The sequence below is a fragment of the Drosophila montana genome, unplaced genomic scaffold, assembly GCF_035044405.1.
Source record: "Drosophila montana isolate Dmon_TW-CO22-7 unplaced genomic scaffold, ASM3504440v1 contig_2438_1, whole genome shotgun sequence".
Classification (NCBI taxonomy): domain Eukaryota; kingdom Metazoa; phylum Arthropoda; class Insecta; order Diptera; family Drosophilidae; genus Drosophila; species Drosophila montana.
Genome location: NW_026997315.1, coordinates 656,131 through 675,249, shown reverse-complemented (window position 1 = coordinate 675,249; position 19,119 = coordinate 656,131). Strand labels below are relative to the sequence as shown.

Sequence of the window (19,119 nt, the reverse complement as noted above, 5' to 3'; positions counted from 1 at the left end):
AAATTGTGCCTAGTTCAAAAAAAGAAAAGAGAAACCCCACGAAAACATTTCATAAGAAAAGAAAATGTGTTGAAAATTCAAATATTTTTGTGCACATTTTTGTTTTTTGATAATTATACTATATACTAAGTTTTTTGCTTTGCATTTGCGGCTAGTTCACTGAAATCTTTCGTTAAATTTTTACCATACCTATATATATATATATATATATATAACATATATATGTACATGGTATATATGAATGTATTTAGTTTACTTATATGCTTTTTACCGTAAATAAAGCAAAACAATAGAAAACAAAAGACCTCGCTTTTGCTGTGACATGTGTTTTCTGTTTCATCAATTGAAATAAAATTAGTTATTAATTTAAAAAATAAAAATATTTCCGCTGAAATTCGAATACACTTTCAGAGCATATATACATATTTTTATGCTTGAGTATAATAAGTGTATCTAGTATATCTATCCAATCTATAACTAATAGAGGAATTTGCCAAACCACAGTTAAAACAGGAAAACATTTATGATATATGCTTCAATTAAGTATACTACTTGGATTTTTAAAAAATTAGTACAAATTACATTATGCTAGCTCAGTGTTATCCCAAATTTAAACTCAAGCTCCGAACTTTAATATTTTATCAAAACTGCGCTGAAAGTCTAGAAGTGAATCGACTAACCTGATGCTCGATCTGTTTTACCAGTCACACGACTTTAAAGGTCTCTATAACCCCAGACAAACGGCCTTGTTTATTGTGCCACGGGGGAAGCATGGATATTACTAGTTATAAACAGGTAATATGACTCAAATGCTGTAGTTAAGTAATCGCAGGTAAGGTTGAAATAGAGGAAGCGAATAGCTCTCAATGCGCTATTGGGGTCTGTCTTTACAGGATCCAAGGAGCTTCTAAAAGACTTCAATATCTATTAAAAATAACAAGCAATATTTGGTTGGGATCAAAGTTATCTTATATGGCTAAGTATCTGCAGTTGTATGCTAACTTCAGCAATTGATCAACGAATAAATTTTGTTGTTGCCTACCTCAACTAAACCAATAATATACCAAATGATTATCAAACATTTAAAAGATTGGATGCCTGCCAAAGTGGACTGCTAAAATGAGTGACAGTTTCAAGACATCTGCCAGTTAGGGCATTAAAAGCAAACATCGCAATTTGAAACGCACGTCAGAGGCGACAGACAGCTGCACAAATAGATCTTAACACAGCGCGTGGGTGTCTAAAGCATGGCAACGACGGCCATTTCAAAAAGGTTGTGTAAGCCATGAAAATACAAAATACATGAAACTATATGAAAACAAGGCATGGAATGGCATACAAATATGTGTGCATAAATATTAGCAATGCCTAGTTGCTAAAGGTCAACCATGTAAAGGTCAAATTGCAGTAGCCACCACAGTAGCACCAGCAGCCGCAGCAACCTGTTGCACTGCATACTAAACACAGCTCGTTATGAGGCTTATAGCAACAAGAAACGAATTTTTAAGCTCGGTTAGCCGACATTGTTATACCCTTGCTAACACTAATGCGTGATATTTGTAATTTTGTTATTGATTATATTGACCGAAAGAAAACTCAATATTTGTCCGATTTTTGCCATGGAACAAACTATATGATATTGTAATGCGTATAAACATATGTGCTATATGGCATGACTAAATGGTTAAGCAGCTTAAGAATATGTACAATATACTAAACGGATTCCTTAAATGCCTTGCTCAGCGCTTGACAAAGTTATAGGACTCGCTGCAAAGTGTATACAAAGCTATTAAAATATACACAAAATGCAATTGCTGCAACCAACAGCTACGGCAAATCAAGGGCTGTGCTAACAACAAAGAGCAGGCATGTGAAAGTGCCAGCTTCTGTTGCTGTTGCCGCTGCAAAATACAGTAATTAAAAGTGACTAAATACAACATTTAGTATCAAAATTTAAATTGTAATGCTAACATATTGTGTACATAATCGCGAGTGTAACGACCTTAAAACAGGTGTTGTTTAAATTTAAGCTAAACTTTTGCTACTCTACTGCTGCTGCAGATTACAAAGCGCCGCAGCAACAATCAGCATCTCGTTCAAATAGCCCAGCAGTGGGGTCTGCTGCAAAGCACAGTGATCGAGTATCTTGAACTCTCGCAACGTGTCGATCGTGTGACGCATCTGTGTGCGACAGGCGGGCTCATTGACGCGCAGCGTCGGCAACTGGAGCTGCGGTGCACGTGTGGAGGTCAGTGCGCCATTCGAGACGGACAGCGTTTCCATGTTGGCCAATTGGCCAGCTATGCGCTGTTCATCAAATTTGCTCAGGATTTGCTTCTGATCATCATCCTGTGCCTCGTACTCCTCATCTGTTAGGCCATCATCTACATTGGTTTTAGGTGAGCGTTTAACAGCTTTGCCTGGCTCCGCGCATAGCGTCAAGTACTTGGGTATGATGTCCTTAAAATTGGTAGCCTCAAACAATTGCAGATCATCGCAGTCGCCACGAAAGGCATCAGACACATAGCTAATAACACCTGTAAAATAATTACAATTGATCAATAGAAGTGTTGAAAAGTGTGCGAATTACTTACCATTCGTGTTGAGACAGAGGATAAACTTGTAGCTGTCGCAGCCAAAATTGAGCGTCTCGCTTACCTCCGTCTCAACGCACTCAATCAGCGATCGCACATGCAGCAGGTTGGCTCTGTAGGCTAATGGCATGTGCTTTAAGCGTTCAGAGTAGTGCTTGGCATCTGGCCAGCGGATGAGCGGACGCAGGCAGCGAGCCAGCTTGACAAGCGTACGCTTGAATGTCTGCTCCACATCTTGCTCGCTGAGCTCAAAAAACTCGGCGAGTAGAGCAAAGGGTTCGTTCAGACGCAGCTTTCGCAGAGTTACGCAGCAGTCTAGATGCGACAGGTTTGCGTATTTACAAATGTGTCGCTTAAACAGTGGCAAATGTGCGCTAGATACGCCTAGATGCAGTGTGGAGGCCATATCAATGGAGCCCAATGTCATGCTGCGCATGGTGCGTTGTGGCATATCGCGTTTCAGGAAAACAGCCTGACGCACCGCGGAGGCGACCGCAGGTGCTGCGGCAGGGGACGACGCGCCTGTGCCCAGTGCATTTACATGACCTGGCATCGGGCTGTTGGTCGTGGATAGGGGTTGTCTAGTGGTTGCTTTTATAATCGTATTGGGCGGAAGGGAACTAATCGCAGCGCCCAGCGATTCCTTCTTAATGCTAGCCAGCGGTGAGGACGACGTTTGCCAAGCCAGTGAAGGGGACGATGCACTGGCATAGCTGCTCGACTGCATCACATATTTCGGTGTCTTTACCAAAGGAGCGGCTGTGAAATGTGGATTTGGTGAGCAAATCTTGCATGCTGAAGTCAAACTACTACCTACTCACCTGGAGATGTTGCGCTGCTGGAGGCGCGTTTCATACTCGGCTTGATAACAGCTCCGGCAGGTATTTTGCCGAGAGCAATTGTAGTGCCTGCTACCTTCTGTAATGCATGATAATTAAAATTAAAATAAAATCAAAAAGGAATTCAAGTGTTTTCTAAAACAACCACATGTTCACTGGGTTGCCACATTGCCTGAAAACAGCTGTTTGTGGCAGCTCAGCAGATGTATGTATATATTTTCAACGCATATGTTTGTATACCTTGACAGTTTGCTGTGGCTGCACTTGCACTTTAGGTCTAAATATCACAGTGGGCGTTATGGGCAGAATGCCGTCAGCTGTTTTTCGATATTTGACTATGGTCAGCGACATTGTGAAGTGCCGAGAGCTGCAAACGAGTTTTATTGCACTTTTTGAGAAAAATTATTGCACTTTTTTATCAGAGGACGCCAATCGCAGCGTCTCTCTGCAACCCTTCAGCCCACACAATCGATAGATCGATATGCATATGCGTACAACAATCGATGAGTGCTGCCAAGCGACTTTTTGCGCCAGATTATCCAACACTTGCGCGACCAGTTGAATCGGCGCGCCTTTTCGTTTTTCATTTCATTTACAACGCTCGACTACCACGTACGCGACACGAGAAACGATTGAAAGCTGTTGCGCGCTGCGGCGGCTTGCATTTAACGAATTTTAACTTCCATTAAGATTTAATCGGTTAGTGGCTTAAGTGTTCCATTTCTATAAATACAAGTGTTTTAAATTATTGATTTTATAAGGCATATTAAATCGTTGCCATTGAAGTATCTCATAACAACGATAACAATAAAAACCTTCAGCCAAAACGGTGACCGTGAATGCTCAAGACCCAAAAAAAAAACGCGCAACGCATAGTTAATTAAGCAATTTTCATGCAACACCGCGCGCAGCTTACAGGTCTCCGTACACACATATACACCTACGTACATACATATGGTGTATATATATATACTTCTCTGTCGCGTATCATTTATCACAGGCAAAACACAAAATCATTATCAGCACAAATTGCGCATCCGACACTAAAAGATAAACAACGAGAATATGCGCGTATCAATGAAATTGTATGCCGATAAGAAAAAGTTGGTGTGGCCCGGCTCGGCTCGATTCGGCCATTTATTTAACCAATTAATGCATTAACGTAAAGCAAATAACGCGTTGAGCCCGCTAAGCCAAAGGCCACTTGCGAAATTATAAAGTTGAACGCACTCTTTCCCCCCAATAGCGTACAAAGAGTCCAACTTTATTTTAATTAAATTATTTCTTTCATTTTTTTTTTTGCTTGTTTGCTTGTGTGGGTTAAGCTTGTGTGAACTGAGCTGCGTTTCAATACACACACAGGCGCACACCCACATAACAATTACAATCGTAGTGCGTACACGTAATTCGACTTTGCTATAAATGATTCTTTATTACGTGGTTTCTCGGGCAACGTCATTTGGATTACTAAACAACCAGTGTTTATTGACAAAGGCGGCAAATGCTTAAAAAAAAGAAACTGCTGAAAGATTAATCTACAGTGTGCGAAAATACACGAGAGTCTACCAAGATTGACATAGAGGTAAACGGCTTCTTCATTATTTGCATGTTATTTAGTTACATTTCTCTTCTTCTTAACGATCTTGGTGCTAAATTATTATTTTTTTTATTGTCTCTAGTTTCTTTAAAGCAAAACTAACGGTGGTTTTTTACCTCTTCTTCTCCCACACATTTGATGGGTTAGGTGGCAGCCCGCTTTAGATAAAAAGAGTTGCCACATAGTATTTTAACTAGGACTTTTAAAACGAGCGAAGCGACATAATTGTTCATAGTAATTGTATCTGGCTTTTTATCATCAAGCTAAACTGCAGTAAACCCTAAATTCATAGACATATTCTAATTCTACACAATATTAGATGTTAATTTTCTCTCAGTGTATGCCAAGTACATCCATATGTTTCATCTTTAAACACAACTGTGTATTTGACCGTTGCCACCTACTTAAGTCGTCTCAATGGCCATTAATAAACTAACAAAAGAATATTATTCATGCTGTTCACTATGTCAACATGAATTCGATACGTGGCACCAACCCGCCGCACCTCCCGCTCCCGAGGCAGCTCAATATTTGCCACATTGCAATTAACAAGACTCATAGCAAATTGTTAGTAACTTAACACGCTCGAATTGAATGACGTAAATCGACCCGTGGATGGTATGAAATAAAAAATGCAAAATCAACACCCACCCGACGATACGAGCAGTAGTTAATGATCCCCCGCAATATATAAACACCTGCAGCTACCTGCATTCGATTGTAATTCACAAATTTTGCAAATTTCTCATAACGTTTGTATTTAAATGTGCATATACCCTATGCTAATAAAAAAGAAAAAAGTAAAAGGCTTGTTTACAATTGGAATGAAATGTAATTCACTTTGTATATACAAAATATATATATGTATTCCTATCTCTGTCTATCTCAGGTACCCCCAAGCTACACGAAAATTGGATTGTGGCTTTTCGTGTATATTTATTTATTTGAAAAACTTCAAAACCGGATAAAGACTATTAGGAATATTAAATATGTAACATAAAGGTTTGATACACTGCTTGCTTCGATTACAGGGTATCTTCTTGCCTAGTACTAAGCTTGATTTTTCATAGACGTCAGACGACCGCAAATTTATTTGCGTCTAAATTGCATGTAATCGTGGATTAAATACAAATATTTTGTTTTTAAAGTATTATATCCGAACCGTGACCGGATTGGAGGCTTCTGTGGTTTGCTCTGTTTGGTTTAGCCTATCAAAAATGCAATTAAATGTATTTTGGCATTTTAATGAACTGCGATTTGATAAACCAATCAAAAATCGAAAGTCAAATTGCTCGAATCGTTTGTCATGCGCCAAATCAGAGCCAAATGCAAAAGTCAGCGAGAAAAAGTCGACAAAAATCAAGCAATAATATTGCACTCAGACACACACGACTGTTACATACTCTGTTTCAAGGAAATGGTGGGAAACCAACTTTTTGAAAATGAGACAAATGAGCAAACATACTTTTGTCCCACCTCTAGGGAGATTAACAAAAGTCGATATAATAATTTATTATTATAGATACAGTCAGGAGAACATTTAACAATCCTAATATACTGAATTCTACTTTAAATACACTGTATAAATATATTGAAATTCCGAAAAAAAAAAACAGTTGATTACGGGGTGCAGTGGGAAGGAATTGCCGTCCACAGCGCCTGCGTAACTGTCAACTGTTGTAAAAAATCAATAACACAAATGTTAACATGGCTAAAATGCTAAAACAAAATTAAAAAAACGCTCACAAACTCGAATTGAGTTGAATCTCGGACTCGGACTCGGACGCGATCTGTGACTGCCAACTAAAAAAATAAAAAGCGAGTTGCCAAGCCGGCAAAAACAACAGCCAATAAAAAGAAAAAACTAAGTGAGAATTTTGCAGTCGGGTGCAACTGACTGCACAATACACGTTCACATCATGCCAATCTTAAGTAACTGGTAGATCTTTCTGGATAGATCTTTAGAGGAGCACGTTAGTGAACTTCATCTAAACTTAAGTCAACGTTTTCTTGAGGGGCGACAGATCAATCTTTAGGGGGAGTTATAAGTGGAGTAGCTGAGCGGATATAGAACCTTGTAGCCTAGTAGGCGTGGCTCAAATATTTGATCAATATTTGATTAAGCTCTTCATGTAAACATTGAACACCACCAATATACTCTTCTCACTTTGCGAGCGTGCATGGAAATAAAAGAGAAAAACTCGCATTGTATTAGCCAAAATGCTTGACGTTAATTTAAGGCGCTGCAGTGGCTCGATCTAACGTTCGGGCCAATGGCAACTGGCCGCATTTGAAGTATTGAAGTGAGTAAAAATAAAAAAATAAATCACGCGACACATTTGGTTAATAAAAGTTGCTAATGAGTGCTTCGAGGCGTTGACTATTCGATGTGATTTGATTTTATTATATTGATTAACCAATGGGAATGCACTTCAGACAACAAGGGGAGGCGTGATTGATTGGGATTGTGATTGATTTTCGAAATAATAAACTAATCTGACTTGGTTTGATTATACTTTAAATCAGCTAAGCTTTAAAATTCTTAGATATTTAATTCCAATTAAGTTTAAAATGTAAATTCCGACATTTGTATTCAATTTAAATACCCTTGTACAGGGTATTATAATTTCGTCATTAAATGTGCAACGCGTAGAAGGCGACATCACCAATCCCATAAAATATATATATTCTAGATCAGCATCAACAGCAAAGTTGATATAGTCATGCCCGTCCCGGTCGGATCGGATCAGTATTTCATGGCTGTATTCGGAACGATCGGTCGAAATGTAGGAAAGGTTTTTGTTTATAAAGATATCTCGACCAAACTCGGCATTTATAAGTTTCACTAGTTTCCCCACATATATACAGAGTCTTAACAAAGTCGGACCAATATATCATAAAGCTCAGTTTACTTAGTTAACGAACTTCACTATTCTTAAATATTTGCAAAACCGTAGGGCAAATGTCTAAATAGGTATTTAATCTTCCGCGTTCCGGAATTATCCTTACTTTCACGTTATATTATATAATTTAACAAGATAGTACAACAGTAGAGTACAATTATAATGCATTCTATAAGTAGACTAATCATCCAATATAATTCCTTTTTCAAATCTTTTTTGTTTTTGTCAACATATAGTATATAAAATCTACACTGCAAGAGTTTGTAGACCTTCTTGGACTATCGTTAGTCATAAATAAATTTTTTAAATATGTCCCTAGTCAAACGGCTAATCGAAACTCGTACGAAAACTACCCAATCGATTGGCTCAAGTACATATATCATCAAATAACTTAATGAGCATCAAATATTGAGCTTAATGGAATCTTGGCCTGAGCCCATTCAAAGAATCTTGTGGCTTGTAGCTGTTGCTGTTCATTGAAAACTGAAAATTGACTAAAATGAAGTGCATTCATAAATATTTAACGAAATTGCTAAATTGGGCACTAAGTAGTCGCTAATTTAAGCAGTACAAGACCGAGAGACACATGAAAATTGTTTTTAGGCCTGGCTCCGATTCGCCTACGGAATGGAAGAGTGTAAATTGTTGGCTTAGGGGGCAACGAGGCCCGCGTCGAGTGTTGACTACAAAGTTAAGCGCCAGCTGAGACTGTTGTGAAGGGGCGAGGGGCACAGATGAGGGGTTGGGACGGGTATCGGACGGCTGAATGTTCGACACTTAATTTATGTGCACTAAGTAAACATTTTGCCTGCCATTTGCGACAAAGACAAAGTAGTTGCAAGCCATGTTGTGTTCGTGCCTGGAACACATGCGATTGTGCCGCAAAACGTGCCGGTTTTATTAATTAGCCCGGAGTAGGCCCAAACTGGCAGCCATAAGGTGCATGCCACTTGCCAGTTATGTGATCAGCAATGTGGCTGCCTCTGCGCCACAGATGTGCATTCGGTGGGAATATCATAGGTCAGCATTTACAGGCCTTTTAAACAAACTAACACGCAAACAAAAGACCCCTACCCCCCCCTTTTTCTGGACTCACCTGATAATCGCGCCATTGTCGTGCCGGAGAACTAAATGATTTCATAATGCTCAACTTTGCCGCGGCTTGTTCTAACATTTCGCGCGCCCGATTCAGTTTCATGTTGATGTCAAATCGCGCTAATCGTGCGAAATTTGATTCAGTTTCGAATACCATGTTGCAGATGTCACAATTAATCGTATAACTGCAAAAAGTTTTGAATGGTGATGGGGCCTACTATGTGGCTTTCGAAGAGTCAACTATACCAATAGTGTTGATTAATATCGATATATGTACAATGACATACAATTAAGATTACCACTAATTGGGCTTAAAAAGCATTCACATTTTTTTGTTCAGATAATATCGTTTTGGCCATACAGTTTAAAGCCGCGTCATAAACACTTTAGCTTTGTTTTAGGTGCGATATTCAAGACTCTAATATTGTACAGCACTCGATCTTTGTCATGATCTTTTACGATGTTTTACAGCACTATAACTCCATCAGGACGCTTATCGACATATAGCAATATGCAAGTTCGATAAGAATAATTATTCAAAAGAACTACGTTACACATTTTAGCTTCTATGGATTCGATATGGCCTATCCGATCTGCCCATTTAGTATTAGCTTGTGGGGAACTTGGGCTATACAACATTTTAACAATACTCTTGGTAGAGATCTGATCGCTTCCAGCGCACAATAAAACAAATTGAATTATTAAAAAAACAGGGGGCTTAGGGCTAGGACACCCACTTAATATTAAAACACAGCTCCTTAAAGCTGATACCATTTTGTCATAAAGTGTATAAAGCCTCGAGAAATTTATTAATTTTATTGATTTAAAAAGTTTTGTTTGTTTAGCTATATCTTCTGTCTGTAGATTTCTATGAGATCTAGTCTTTTTCATCTATCTACATATATCATATTTTAATTATACGACCTATCGGCCAAAACTGTTTCTGTTTTGAAAGATATTTCAACTAAACTCTACTATTACGAGTTTCATGTTGCATTATAACAGCATAAAGCTACCAGGGAAACGATCAGTTAATAACAACATTTCCTAGTTTTATATTTTTCCACATAGCTTGTCAAAATCCTTTTTGAAATTGACCAAAGCTCTAGTAGGAAATATCGCTTAAGAAATTTGTTTATGAATTCAAAGTTTGTTGTTGCTTAAGATCGTTAGACTAAATTGCACATCTATTATTTATCTACCAGGGTATTAAATAAATATACTAGATGTGCTAGCTTATAACTAATCTACAAGGGTATTAAGTATATATATTCGATATGTTATCTAATAGAGAGAGTCATTGGGTTGCGGACTTGAAAATCAGGCCAGGCAATGGATGTACTAGACGGAGGTACATAAAAATTGGCTTGATGCATGTAAACTATAACTACATAGTGTGGTTAACTAGTGAGGTTGACGTGGTCACGTAATCGCCTAACACCCAAGCCAATAATTATTATCTCTATGACTATTTGAAGTAGTACGTTGTGTGCCCCCCATGATGTATTAGGCCATCAATCAGCTGCTAATTGGACGCCATTTCGTACCCCCCTTCGTGATGGCAACTGGTGCGGGCTTCAGTTGCAGCTCGATTGGAGAATTAACATAAGAAATGACTACAAATTGCACCAAATAACAAAGCCAAAAAGCTAAAGCGAGTTCTTTGCGTATTTGGTTTCATTAAATGTGCTCCAAGCGTGAAAACGTGATAGAATTTCAGTTTTCGCGTTTGGCCATAAAACTGACAGATCGCAATTTTTGAATTGCGCACAGTTTGGTAATCGGTCGTCGAGCCATGTTTTGAGATTTGCTTGTAGCTTTATTCTCAGGCCCGTCCAATTACATGCGACATGAACATAAATAACATTTTATTAAGTGCTAATTTCTGTTTTAGTAGCTCCAAACAGGCCAAACATTTGCCCGCTGCCGATTTCGCTCGGAAGATAAGTTCAAATTTGTTCGCTTGCCACATGCACATTTTCGCCAAGGAGCCGCTCTTGGCTCAGATTGGCGCCATAGATTATTTGTGGCAGCTGAGTTGTTGCTGCAGCTGTGTGTGGATGGGTGTGGTTAATGGAGCTGCCAGCGAGCATTGGGATGCAGAATGTGAAGGTAGAAATTAGGTGAACGCTTTTTCGGGTCCATGTTCAGATACGGATCAGAAATGGCCAGGAAACGAGCATATGCGAGAAAGCAATTAAAGGGTTTGCATATGGAGATCAGTTAGGTAAAGGAGCAAAACAGAAGATTGGGTCGTTAAAAACACAGAATAAGAAGCAAGATACTAAAAAACTTCGTAGTAAGCCAAAGTAAAAGAAAGGCTTATGTAGCTTAAAGAGAGTTTATAAAATAGAAATTCTTTTAAGTATTGAAAAATACAAGATTTGAGAATGAAAGCTAAGATTTTCGAAAAAAATAGAGTATTTATTTATTTTTAAAAAGCTAAATACTAGATACCCTTGAATAACATATTGTTATCTGAATTTAACTAGCATCCTGTATTTAACTATGGGACTCTATGCTCGACCTTTTGATCTTTAACAGTCGTCAAGCCGACATACATACATATGTACTGCCTGCAACAGAAAGTCGGACCCATGCAAAGTTTCAAGACGAGAACTTTAAAACTGAGAGACTAGTTCGCACAGAAAGAGACAGGCAAACAGACGAACAAGGCTATATCAACTCTGCTGTTGATGCTGATCTAGAATATATATTTTATTTTAAGGGATTGGAGATGTCTCCTTTTACGCGTTGCACATTTCATGACGAAATTATAGTACCCTCTAAAAGGGTATAATAAGGCTTTTACAAAAATAAAATTTTCAAACAATCGTACCTATGACAGCTTTATGATATAGTAAATCAATCTGATCATTCAGTTGTATTTTGTGCAGTTTATTTATTGTATTTATCAATATATCTTGAAAATGAAGAAAAGTAAAGTCTGGCTACGAAACGTGAACACTTTTAGTAAACCACTTCAAATCCAGAAGTTGTCCAGAAAAGCCTTGTTCAATTTATTTAAGTAATGCTATTATAATATAAACAGAACTCAATGTTTTCTTTTAGGAGTAGAAAAAGCTACAGTCCCTTATCTGACCTGCACTGCCCCTGCTTCCATCCCTATCTCATGCGAGCTATTTGCCCATCTTATAAAGCGTCATTACGGCCACACCCAGCAGCAGGACCACAAAACCCACGCTGCCAAACAAGGCCAATGACTTGGTTCTTTCAGCCACATTCGCATTGGTCAAATCGGTGACAACTGCTGGCTGCTCCTGCTGCTCCATGTGCGACATAATCACCCTGAAGGTGATGTGAGACAATTCCGATGCCTCTGTCCCATTGCCATGGGCACCCAGCCGAGTATCCCGTCGTCGTCTCTGTGCTACACCTGGTTGGCAATCCTGCGCCGTAAGCTGGCAATCTTCGCGCTCCAGACAGGCCGTAATGCGCATGGACATGACCAGCACATCACCGCTGTGCATGCCCGGAAACATGATGGCTCGAAACTGCAGTCGCTGGCCCAACGGCAGCTCAGGGCTGGGCGCATGCGCGCAGATGGTCTGCATGGCGGGATTGAGACAGCCGCGTGAGGTGATCAGCTGGGCGCTATTCAAAAGCTCGCCAGCAGCTGAGATGCGTTGAAGCTGCACGTCACTTAGCTTGGTGTAGTTCCAGCCTGGTAAAGGGAGAATTCATGGACTATTCACGAGTTTAAACACTACAATATTCTTACATTCTGATAATAATTATCTTACAGCACACACATACACATAACATTAAGCTTTAAAAGAGCTTTAATGCACACAGTCAGTACAATTAATCTCACAAAAAGTTTTTTTGTGCTTTGATGTAAAAAATAAATCGCTTTAGAGCTTTAAGTGAGCTTAAATGTACAATTTATCTCACAGACAGCTTTCATGTGCTTTGATGTTAAAGTGATGGTTTTTGAGCTTACATTTTTTGTCATTACATTTTTATCTAACAGAAACCTTTAATAAGAGTAGGCGGGAAGATGTGATATGCAAGTAGAATTTATCACACTGAAAGCTTTCATGTTATTTGACGTAAATCATAAATGGCTTTCGAGCTTAAACCGATCTTAAATGTGCAATTATTCTTACAGAAAGCTTCTTTGAGCGTGTCTGGGAATTATGTTGTGTTTTCAAGCATTAAGTGAGCTTTTTATGACAGTTATATTTATCTCACAGAAAGCTTTAGCGTAGAAGCGTGTAGAAGTTCTCGAATGGATTAAAGTGTCAGCCGAATATAGGATTAAATTAAACAATTAATTGTAAGCGCCGATTAAGTCAGTCTTATTGTTTTAAGAGCTTTCACTTAACCTTGCGAAAAGCTTCGATGTACTTTTAAATACTTTTGTATTAATACAAATCATTGAACTTACCATCGCCTGCCAGGACATGTGCGCGCAGTAACAGCTCCTCGCCCAGCTGTACCGCGCCATTGCTCTCCAGTTGTCGCGTATAGCCATTGGTGCCCCGTCTCAATAGCTCCACGTGGGTGCGAAAGGCATTCTGATTGCCACCATGGGCATAGCTGCCAACACTGCGCGCCTGCCTGTGCGACAAGAATGGCAAATGTTACTCAAACTCTATGGACACACTACAGTCCGCGACTTACACATCGTTAGCCACGCCCATTTTAAGTGCATGTGTCTTGACCGCCACCCGCTCCTGCGTCTTGCAGTGCAGCGTCAGAATGGAGTCGCCGCCAGTGCGGAGGCCGCGTATGGCCGGAAAACGCAGACGTAGACACAAATCCTGACCACAAGTGCGCACTCCGCAGCGCTCAAAGTCTGCGCCCGCAATGTCCAAGAGCAGAAAACTGCGCGACAGCTTCAGCTCGCAATGCTTGTCTTGCCCTTCCTCGTCGTCGTTATCCAGCACTGGCGAGGCACCCAGAAAACTGTCCAGTTTCAACACTGCACGAAAGTAGCCCGACTGCAGGCAGCGCATATCCTTGAGGCGCAGGCGCAGCTGTTGCTGTTGCGGACTGTTCTCCGCTGGCGGCAGGTAAACGGGCGCTGGCGTTGAGGGGCGCTGCGGTGGCGCATTATAATCATAGCCAGGTGAGGGCAAGGGCTCAACATCATTATCGTCTCCGGGCTCCTGCACAATGATGGGGCGTGGCGTTGTTGTTGTTGTCGAGGGAATGCGCGTGGTGCTGCTGGCACTGGGCTGTGGATAATAGTAGCCCTCGAACTCATGGCTGCGGAACGAAAAGAAAGAGTGTACTTAAATCTTATAGAAAAGCATCTGAGCTTTAAGCTGTTAAAATTGTAATTAATGCTTAAAGCAAGATTTTTATCAAAATCTATTGCCTTAAAAACATTTCATTTGTAAATTATAAACTCAATCAAAAGACCTTAAAACAGAGGGCTTTAAGTGAGCTTTATAAACCGCATTTTGCTTAAAGCTTTAAGTCGCTTTAATTGCAATTACTAAACGCAATGAAGATGACTTAAATCAGGAGCTGAATGTGGGATTGTTATTGAAAGTTTTTTCTTTAATTAATATAACTGTAGACTTCTTTTTAACTTTTACTTTTATAGCTGAAAACGGACATCTTAAATTTGTCTTTTCTAAAGTAATTTTTGCTTAAAGCCCTAAATCGTTTTTACTTTATTTACTAAAACCAATTAAGATAACTGACAACAGATAGCTTGTTATTGAAAGTTTTTTCTTTAAAGCTCTACGACGATTTAATTGAAATTATTGAACAATTAATTAGCTGAGATTGAAGTCGGCATTTTAGTGAAAGCTCTTGAGCTGTAGCCGTCTTAATTGCAAATGATGAACACAATAAGAATACGTTTGATAAATAAACGAAATCTTACATAGCATTAAAATTGACTAGTCAATCTTTCGTTTTGAAAATATGTATATCCTTGATTGAAAGCTTTAGGCGAAACTATTTTAGGCTCAATCAAATTCTATTTAAACTTTACTTGCTTGCTTTTTTTTGAAAGCATGAAAGCTTTAAGTGATTCATATTGCAATTTCAAAATGCAAAAAGGCTCACGTAATTTTAATGCGAGTAGGTGCACTTCATCTTGAAAGATGTCTTGGCAGCAAAAAAAAGTTAACCAGATGAGCCTTGCTTAAGACCTGTCACTTTAATATTCTACAAACCTTGGCTTAGGGATTTCATAGCTGGGTCGCTCCTCATTGCTGGGTGGAAGGTAATGCTGGCTCAGGGGAATAAAATTGCCATGTCCCTGGCTTGAACCCTTAACGCTGCGGTTCTCAATGATCTCTGGCAGACTAAACTCCGTGGTAGCAGGCGCTACGGGTGCCACAGGTGCGGGTGTCACAGGACTGCCAGCTGGTGGTCCATATAGAGCAGGTGGCGCAAAGGCCAGCTGAAAGGGCGTTTGTCCCTGCAGATAGCTGCCAAATTCGGAGGGTGCCGCAAAGAAATGAGCCACATCCGCGAAGGCTCGTTCAAGCAGCAGAAGAGTAGAGCTGACAATTAGCAAGTACGTCCAATTGGTCGACATTCTGTGCAATCACTGACTGATCCAACCATATGTGGGAGAGCTTTTATAAGCTAAAGCCGCATAATCGATAATCGTGATTTCGGCTGACCCAAATGCCTCATGTAGAATTCCATTTTATTAAGTGGCCCAAAACTTTACTTTCTATGCGTTTAAGGCACACGATTTTGTTGTATCGATTGTGACAACTTTCCTTGATCACGATGCGCCGGGGCAGCATTTATTGGGCCAGGTTATGTAAAAACTAATTGCTGTTAGTACTCCCTAGACGATACCACTCCAACACCCGTATCTATGGCCATCCTCGGTCAACTTCACTTGTCGCAGCCAGTGCCGAATCCACAAATCATTTGCCATTTGACATGCCGCCGGCGGACAACTAATGACAACACGCATTCACAACATTTTGGCCACATTGCAGACATCCGTTTGAAATGGTCAAAACAAAAAGACACGAGCGCCAATCAAACTTAACGAGCCCGTCGTTAATGTGCCCAAAGATGGTAGCACAAAGTAAAAAGTCATCAATAATAATACAATAACAAAACAAAACTTTAGATGCATATATCTGACTACATATACCTACTGTTATATATATATTGAGGAATGCCAAAGGCTTCCACACCTAATCTCCTCATAAGTATGTAATTTTTGTGTGGGAAGTGCCAATTTTGCCGGTAATGAACGACTTATGGGAAATATAATTACACATCAAATTTCAAGGCTTAGCGACATTTTACTGAGTAGGCAGGCACAGAAAGACGGATGTTGAGCTAAATCAATTCGGGTCTAAGAAAGTCTAATTTATTACAGGTAAATTATTTAATTAAATATCACAAACAGAATCCTTTTCTTTTGGTTGGTTTGCAGACTGTTATTGCGCTTTTAAAAACAAGTGTAACCTCGGTCTTTAGATGTAAGTCTCAATAAGTAAATCCTTAGCACAAATAATAAATATATATGTATATGTATATATATATATCGACAACTTTCAGAGTTTACTTCTTCAAGTTTATATTACAAAAATATTTACAAGCAGGTTGCATCTGTTATATTCGTAAAAGGCTGATAAAGTATCGGAGCTGGCACCACTAAGCAATATTTATAAATAAGAGGTTTCGCTTGAATTTTCAATACTGTTAATTAAAATTTTACATGAGGATTACGATGTACTCACAAAGTACTTAACTAGCTTATCCTTGCATGTGCTTTTCATAAGGTACATGGCTGATATTATTCGAGCTGAATTCCATATTCGGGCAAATATTATGGGTTGCTTGGTTGCATCTCTCTAGTTGTTTTTTGCTTTTATTATTAATCCGTTTTCCTTCTTCACATTTTTCAATTATTCGCTGAACGTGGGCTTTTCTGCCTTGCGGCTCAAGTCTCTGTTAATAATGTCATTCATAAATTTAATGTAATTTCAACATGACATTTATGATTTGAGGCAATTATTTTTGATTATAATTGTTTGTCTGGGAGCTTATACATACTACAAAACTGTGTTCTTCATGTTGTTATTGTGATTGTTGTTGTTGTTGCTGTCGTTGCGCTGTTGCTGTTGTTGTTGTAGCAGGTTTTCGCCTTGACGGCCAAACTAAAACCCATTTCCAGCATGCCGTTGCCATCGACTGTCACAACCACAGCCACAGATACAGATACAGTTACAGTTACAGATACAGATAAAAGTCTCTCATGGGCACCGGCACCCAAAAGATTGACAACGACGTGCAAAAATTTGCCACATCAGCCAAATCGAATGGCAATTAATTGATTTAACATGAGCAGCGCTCGCCACACACACAGTTTACGACATCGAAATAATTAATGAAACCCAAATAGGCACAAACTGTATCGTATATCGCATATCGTATATCGTGCAATCGGCTATCGATGACTGCAATTAGTGTTGCGATCAGTTTGATTTATTCTTGGTCAAATGTTGTCAATATTGTTTTTCAGGATCTCATTGGCGCCAACATGCCAGGCACCTCATTCCCAACGAATAACGATAATTTCAGCAACGGCTTCCCCATGGTCAGCACACAGGCGGAACGTCTGCTTCAGGCCCAGAACCGACGCAAATTCAGTTTTCCTGCCACGCTTCACTCGGCGGCGCTCCTCGAGGTGGGTCAGCGCGAAACGACCCGCAGGCGTCTCAGCAATGTCAGCGATGTGGTTACCCGCAAACTGTCCTATACAATTGGCTGGAAAGCGGCTCAAATACCTGCCCAGGACATAATCACACAGGTAATAATATCTAATAGGTATACGTACATGTACTCATGTTTTAGCTTTTTTCCTCCAGGGACGCTGCTTATGTGGACACTATATTAAGCGGCGGCTGCGACGTTCCGGACTTTTTAACAAGAAGCTGGGACTGCAGCGCATTCGCAGCATATTGGGCAACAGCAACACCACCATAGGCATAGTGAGAGATGTGTTTCCAGCGGTGCAGGTGGTGAGTTTTTGCATCAGTAGAACTTACTCTTTCAGGCTCTTATGCTAATATGGCCATTTAAAGTATACGTACTATCACATAATAAACGAGCATTAAGTCATCTGTATTCCCAGTTAGGTGATGAACTAGAACGCATGCATCCACGTATCTACAATGGTGTCGCGAGACAGATATGCCGCAATCCTGGCGGCGAGTTTCACACGCCCGATGCTGTTAGTCTACTGCTGGGCGCGGTGGGTCGTGAACTGTTCCGTGTTGAGATCACGTGGAGCAAGGTCATCTCATTATTTGCTATAGCCGGTGGTCTGTCGGTCGATTGTGTGCGCCAGGGTCATCCCGAGTATTTGCCAAAGCTTATGGAGAGCGTCTCCGAAGTAATCGAAGATGAGCTAGTACCTTGGATAAATGAAAATGGTGGATGGGTAAGTTTAAATGTGGACACTACTAAAATAGTTTTAACTAACGTATTCATTGCCGTTGCAGAGTGGAATTAATACGCACGTATTACCCACAACCAACAGTCTAAATCCTTTGGAGTGGACAACGCTGGTCATTGGTGTTTTATTTGGATTGATTTTACTTTTTATGTTTTTTCGCTTTATTGTCAACACATTGATTCCCAAAATATACCAACGATTTACAAGCTGATTTAAAAACGTAAAAGTCTAGATTTCAACTTTTCTCATAATTGCATAATTTATATGCCAAAAGAAGCAGACTTGATATTTGAAGTTGCCCGCGGTTGAGCAATGTGACCTTAATAAATTAAGAAAATAAATACCGCAGATGGTATTTATTTAGGTCTTATTGCGCAGAGTTGTATAGCAAACATCGATATTTTTGTGAATGCAGCGATTTCAAATTACTTAGCAAAATGTTATCGACATGTTTGTTTTAAAAATAGTTTGCTGTTAATATATTTTTAGTATATCAATCGCACTATAACGAGAGTCTACGTCGCAATGGCAGTTCTAATATGGCTGAAAAGCCAATTTATTATAAAACTAAGCAAATTCACAAACCATATGAAATTGGCGCCATACTTGAGGTATGAAAAGACGACAGACGCATTGCACAGGGCTGTTGTAGCTGCCTCGCTCTGAAGAG

General features: G+C 39.6%; 3 protein-coding genes across 8 annotated transcripts; 1 reads left to right on the top strand and 2 right to left on the bottom strand.

Moving 5' to 3' along the window:
• Nucleotides 1-1,939: 1,939 nt before the first annotated feature.
• On the bottom strand, nt 1,940-9,200 carry Camp (Cathelicidin-like antimicrobial protein). Of its 2 annotated transcripts, none has more exons than XM_064682114.1 (4): nt 9,030-9,200; nt 3,416-3,512; nt 2,595-3,353; nt 1,940-2,537 (listed from the first exon to the last, which is right to left on the bottom strand). In XM_064682114.1, exons 1-4 carry the CDS (start codon nt 9,183-9,185, stop codon nt 2,047-2,049), a joined length of 1,503 nt encoding a protein of 500 aa, XP_064538184.1. In that variant the 5' UTR covers nt 9,186-9,200; the 3' UTR covers nt 1,940-2,046. The 2 variants fall into 2 exon arrangements, with proteins under 2 accessions (XP_064538184.1, XP_064538185.1); XM_064682115.1 differs by lacking the exon at nt 9,030-9,200 and adding an exon at nt 3,674-3,894.
• Nucleotides 3,990-18,675, top strand: Buffy (buffy). Of its 3 annotated transcripts, none has more exons than XM_064682120.1 (6): nt 4,020-4,132; nt 4,759-5,015; nt 17,514-17,801; nt 17,860-18,012; nt 18,126-18,434; nt 18,496-18,675. In XM_064682120.1, the coding sequence occupies exons 3-6, from the start codon at nt 17,532-17,534 to the stop codon at nt 18,658-18,660; spliced, it is 897 nt and encodes a 298-aa protein (XP_064538190.1). In that variant the 5' UTR covers nt 4,020-4,132; nt 4,759-5,015; nt 17,514-17,531; the 3' UTR covers nt 18,661-18,675. The 3 variants fall into 3 exon arrangements, with proteins under 3 accessions (XP_064538192.1, XP_064538190.1, XP_064538191.1); XM_064682121.1 differs by having other exon boundaries at nt 4,117-4,132; nt 4,913-5,015; XM_064682122.1 differs by lacking the exon at nt 4,759-5,015 and having other exon boundaries at nt 3,990-4,132.
• Nucleotides 11,981-17,385, bottom strand: LOC135428257 (uncharacterized). Of its 3 annotated transcripts, XM_064682111.1 has the most exons (5): nt 17,045-17,385; nt 15,187-16,939; nt 13,676-14,263; nt 13,440-13,612; nt 11,981-12,713 (listed from the first exon to the last, which is right to left on the bottom strand). In XM_064682111.1, exons 2-5 carry the CDS (start codon nt 15,552-15,554, stop codon nt 12,169-12,171), a joined length of 1,674 nt encoding a protein of 557 aa, XP_064538181.1. In that variant the 5' UTR covers nt 15,555-16,939; nt 17,045-17,385; the 3' UTR covers nt 11,981-12,168. The 3 variants fall into 3 exon arrangements, with proteins under 3 accessions (XP_064538181.1, XP_064538183.1, XP_064538182.1); XM_064682113.1 differs by having other exon boundaries at nt 16,729-17,385; XM_064682112.1 differs by lacking the exon at nt 15,187-16,939.
• Nucleotides 18,676-19,119: the final 444 nt, after the last annotated feature.